At 41.7% G+C, this 5,657-nt stretch overlaps 1 protein-coding gene across 2 annotated transcripts in view; it reads left to right on the top strand.

Moving 5' to 3' along the window:
• Positions 1-5,657, top strand: part of ABCC2 (ATP-binding cassette, sub-family C (CFTR/MRP), member 2) — a 70,205-nt gene that overhangs the window by 40,445 nt on the left and 24,103 nt on the right. For both annotated transcript variants that reach the window (XM_010859539.1, XM_010859541.1), the window contains exons 17-18: positions 3,810-3,986; positions 5,565-5,646. In XM_010859539.1, the coding sequence (XP_010857841.1) occupies positions 3,810-3,986; positions 5,565-5,646 (259 nt within the window). The remainder of the gene's footprint in view (positions 1-3,809; positions 3,987-5,564; positions 5,647-5,657) is intronic.

Genomic DNA, 5,657 nt, shown 5'->3' with positions numbered 1-5,657 from the left:
AGTTAATTTGGGGGAAAATCATGGGTACTTGAAATCTTTCCCCCAGCCACTACTTGCACCCAAAAGAGGCATGTCTGTAGATTTTTAGCTTTTCTTCTTAAGATCTTCATATATTGCTAAGCCGTTCTTCTTCATTATAAGAAAATATGCCCCTGATTACTTAACATTGACATGCCTGGAAAAATTTTAAGAGCCAACACTTCTTCCACGTTATACTGACATTTATTCCCTGATTTACTGATCATTAATGAGATAGTTTTCATACTGTTCATGAATGCTACAGGAGATCAGTGGAGAAATAACTCCAGAAAGAATGAAGGGAACAAGCCAAAGCAAAAACAATACCCAGCTGTGGATGTGACTGGTGATAGAAGAAAGGTCTGATGCTGTAAGGAGCATCAGCTGTAGGAACCTGGAATGTTAGGTCTATGAATCAAGACAAATTGGAAGTGGTCAAACAGGAGATGGCAAGAGTGAACGTCAACATTCTAGGAATTAGCAAACTAAAATGGACTGGAATGGGTGAATTTAACTCAGATGACCATTATATCTACTACTGTGGTCAGGAATCCCTTAGAAGAAATGGAGTAGCCATCATGGTCAACAAAAGAATCCGAAATGCAGTGCTTGGATGCAATCTCAAAAACGACAGAATGATCTCTGTTCATTTCTAAGGCAAACCATTTAATATCACAGTAATCCAAGCCTATGCCCCAAACAGTAACGCTGAAGAAGCTGAAGTTGAACAGTTCTGTGAAGATCCACCAGACCTTTTAGAACTAACACCCAAAAAAAGATGTCCATTTCATTATAGGGGACTGGAATGCAAAAGTATGCAAAAGTAGGAAGTCAAGAAACACCTGGAGTAACAGGCAAATTTGGCCTTGGAGTATGGAATGAAGCAGGGCAAAGGCTAATAGAGTTTTGCCAAGAGAATGCACTGGTCATAGCAAACAGCCTCTTGCAACAACACAAGAGAAGACTCTATACATGGACATCACCAGATGGTCAACACCGAAATCAGATTGATTATATTCTTTGCAGCTAAAGATGGAGAAGCTCTATACAGTCAGCAAAAACAAGACCGGGAACTGACTGTGGCTCAGATCATGAACATCTTATTGCCAAATTCAGACTTAAATTGAAGAAAGTGGGGAAAACCACTAGACTATTCAGGTATGACCTAAATCAAATCCCTTATGATTATACAGTAGAAGTGAGAAATAGATTTAAGGGGCTAGATATGATAGAGTGCCTGATGAACTATGGACGGAGGTTCATAATACAGGAAACAGGGATCAAGACCATCCCCATGGAAAAGAAATTCAAAAAACCAAAATGGCTGTCTGAGGAGGCCTTACAAATAGCTGTGAAAAGAAGAGAAGCAAAAAACAAAGGTGAAAAGGAAAGATATTCCCATTTGAATGCAGAGTTCTAAAGAATAGCAAGGAGAGATAAGAAAGCCTTCCTCAGCAATCAGTGCAAAGAAATAGAGGAAAACAACAGAATGGGAAAGACTAGAGATCTCTTCAAGAAAGTTAGAGATACCAAGGAAACATTTCATGCAAAGATGGGCTTGATAAAGGATAGAAATGGTATGGACCTAACAGAAGCAGAAGATATTAAGAAGAGGTGGCAAGAATACACAGAAGAACTGTACAAAAAAGATCTTCACGATCCAGATAATCACGATGGTGTGATCACTCATCTAGAGCCAGACATCCTGGAATGTGAAGTCAAGTGGGCCTTAGAAAGCATATCTACGAACAAAGCTAGTGGAGATGATGGAATTCCAGTTGAGCTATTTCAAATCCTGAAGGATCATGCTGTGAAAGTGCTGCACTCAATATGCCAGCAAATTTGGAAAACTCAGCAGTGGCCACAGGACTGGAAAAGGTCCATTTTCATTCCAATCCCAAAGAAAGGCAATGCCAAGGAATGCTCAAACTACCGCACAGTTGCACTCATCTCACATACTAGTAAAGTAATGCTCAAAAGTCTCCAAGCCAGGCTTCAGCAATATGTGAACCATGAACTTCCAGATGTTCAAGCTGGTTTTAGGAAAGGCAGAGGAACCAGGGATCAAATTGCCAACATCCGCTGAATCATCGAAAAAACAAGAGAGTTCCAGAAAAACACCCATTTCTGCTTTATTGACTATGCCAAAGCCTTTGACTGTGTGGGTCACAATATACTGTGGAAAATTCTGAAAGAGAAGGGAATACCAGACCAGCTGACCTGCCTCCTGAGAAACCTGTATGCAGGTCAGGAAGCAACAGTTAGAACTGGACATGGAAAAACAGACTGGTTCCAAATAGGAAAAAGAGTACATCAAGGCTCTATATTGTCACCCTGCTTATTTAACTTATATGCAGAATACATCATGAGAAACGCTGGGCTGGAAGAAGCACGAGCTGAAATCAAGACTGCGGGGAGAAATATCAATAACCTCAGATATGCACATGATACCACCCTTATGGCAGAAAGTGAAGAGGAACTAAAAAACTTCTTGATGAAAGTGAAAGAGGAGAGTGAAAAAGTTGGCTTAAAGCTCAACATTCAGAAAACTAAGATCATGGCATCTGTTCCATCACTTCATGGGAAATAGATGGGAAACCATGGAAACAGTGTCAGACTTAATTTTGGGGGGCTCAAAATCACTGCAGATGGTGATTGCAGCCATGAAATTAAAGGACACTTACTCCTTAGAAGGAAAGTTATGACCAACCTAGATAGCATATTCAAAAGCAGAGACATTACTTTGCCAACAAAGGTCCGTCCAGTCAAGGCTGTGGTTTTTCCAGTGGTCATGTATGGATATGAGAGTGACTGTGAAGAAAGCTCAGCGCCAAAAAATTGATGCTTTTGAACTGTGGTGTTGGAGAAGACTCTTGTGAGTCCCTTGGACTGTGAGGAGATGCAACCAGTCCATCCTAAAGGAGATCTGTCCTGGGTGTTCATTGGAAAGACTGATGCTGAGGCTGAAACTCCAATACTTTGGCCACCTCATGCGAAGAGTTGACTCATTGGAAAAGACTCTGATGCTGGGAGGGGTTGGGGGCAGAAGGAGAAGGGGATGACAGAGGATGAGATGGCTGGATGGCATCCCGACTTGATGCACATGAGTTTGGGTGAACTCTGGGAGTTGGTGATGGACAGGGAGGCCTGGCGTGCTGCGATTCATGGGGTTGCAGAGTTGGACACGACTGAGCGACTGAACTGAACTGAATTGAATGAGATAGTTTACATTAAATAAACATGCAGCATAGCAGATCAGACTCTACAGATTTACCTCTGTCTCCTAACTCCTTTCAGGGTGCTTTTTCCTGCTAATTCATATCCAAGTTTGTCCTCAAACCCGAGGGCATTTACCCTCGATCTTTCTTTTGACATGATCAGATTCATGCATCAGCCTGGTGCCCAAATCTCCATCTCTGAGTTCTTGCTTTCTAAGGTGTCATCTATCTGGTTTCCCCTATCAGTGCTGGCCCTCTGTTGGTCCTAGTAAACTCACCAGGGTCTAAAACCCTGTTCTAGAAGTGGCATGTGCGTTCATCCTTTAGCTTTCAGATCATGGCTAGAGAGTGATAGTCCAAAAAGGAGACTTTAAATGATGCATGGGATATTGAATTTTTCTCCCTAGTTGGTGCAATAAATACATGTACCTTTATAAAGATCAATTGTCCAGTCAGCCTGACATTTTTCCAAAGTTACGTTCCGTTTGTTCCTTCGACCTCCACCACCCCCTCCTTCAACCCTGCATTTCCAGAGGTACAGAGCAGTCATGTGGTCTAATCCTTCCCATCCAGGGCTCTGTAGCCTATGTCCCGCAGCAGTCCTGGATCCAGAATGGCACCATAAAAGAAAACATCCTTTTTGGATCAGAGTTGGATGAAAAGAAATACCAGCAAGTTCTGGAGGCCTGTGCCCTCCTCCCTGACTTGGAAGTGCTGCCTGGAGGAGACATGGCTGAGATAGGAGAGAAGGTACTTGGGACACCAGGGGATCCTGAAGGGTGAAGGAAAAGAGCGAGGATGGTGAAGAAGTCCATGGCAGTAAAGTGGTTGATCAATTTAGGTAGTCAAGCCTGGAACAAACATCAGAAAACTTGAGTTTGCACAATATGTTGTGCAAATATTTAAATTTAAAATTTTGTACCTGAAAGCAAATATAAGAGTTGTGTAATCTAAAGGAAAGATAATGAACCTAGGACCTGGTTAACTAACCAGCGGCTAACCCGAGGTAGTCCTCTGGTGGAGGGCCAGAGGCAGACGGGGGGAGCTGTCTGAACTCTTATTCTGTACACTAATGTGGGCCAGAGTAGGGTTCTAATAATCTGCAGTGAACACATAGAAACCTAATACATTATTAAATGCTTTTCTTAAAAGTTAATTTTTAATGGCCGTTTCATATTATGTGAATATAGTATAATTGGTTTACAAGTCCCTGATTACTATTTATTTAGGATGTTTTTATCCTCTTTCCCCATTATTGAAAATAAATATAGCAGCCTTTTGGGGAAAGGTCTTGAGGTTGGGATGCTACAGATACAGCTCTAGAGTGATTTTGTTTTTTAATTCAGCATACATTTCTTGAGTACCTACTATGTGTCAGATACTATTTTAAGTGCTGGAGTTATATCCACAAACAAACAGGAAACCCACCCTGATATAGCTCTACATTCTCCTGGGGCAGGAAACAAAAACAACAACAAAATAAGTACTATGATATAAAATGGTAACCTGGGCACACATTTAATTATTAGGTTTAAAGTCATTTATTTGAATCAAGGATATTTAATGAACTTGTGTTACTGAACACAAGTCTGGCAACAAAGCCAGCCTACTGACACTGAGTTGTGGTACAGGAAAGTACAGTTTTTTGCAGGGCCAAGCAAGGAGAACGGGCAGCTAATGCTCGAAAGACTGGAACTCCTCAGTGGCTTTCAGGAGAGGGTTTTTAAAGGCAACGTCTGGGGTGAGGGTTGCAGCTTGTAGACTTTCTTCTGACTGGTTGGTGGTAAAGTGACAGGGTGCTATTTCAGGACTCTTAATCACCAACCTTCTGGTTCCAACCGGTTTCAGGTCTAAGTGCTTACGGTCAGCCAGCAGTTATCATCCTCCAACTGCATGAGAATTTTTGTTTCTGCAGAACAATTTAGAGATATGTGGATTGTTATATATACCCCTTAAGGAGGAGCTGGGGCTCTGTTTTATAGCTGAACTATTGTTTCTTGACTGCTTTTCCTTTGTTTCCACATTCCCTCGCTTCCCTAATTAGTAACTGCTTGGAACTCAGGTAGGTCAGGGAGACTAACACTTTTTTTTTTTCCTACAAATAAGAAACAGGAGACACAGAGGAGCTTTTGTACCCAGGAGGTTGCCCTGCAGGGTCCTGCTTTGTTTCAATCCTCCCTTTTATGTTCCTTAACTTGAGGGGAACAGGTACGAGCCAAGAATGGGAATAAAGTTTTGGATAGAGATGTTTATCATAAATTCAGTAGAAGAACTCAGTTTTAGGGGGACTCAGTTTCAGTACTTAATAGAAATTCTTTTCTTCCTCAGGGTATAAATCTCAGTGGGGGTCAGAAGCAGCGGATCAGCCTGGCCAGAGCTACCTATCAAAATTCAGATATCTATATTCTGGATGACCCTCTG

The sequence above is a fragment of the Bison bison genome, unplaced genomic scaffold (assembly GCF_000754665.1).
Source record: "Bison bison bison isolate TAMUID 2011002044 unplaced genomic scaffold, Bison_UMD1.0 scf7180017864456, whole genome shotgun sequence".
Classification (NCBI taxonomy): Eukaryota; Metazoa; Chordata; class Mammalia; order Artiodactyla; family Bovidae; genus Bison; species Bison bison.
This window is presented reverse-complemented; position numbering and strand designations above follow the sequence as displayed.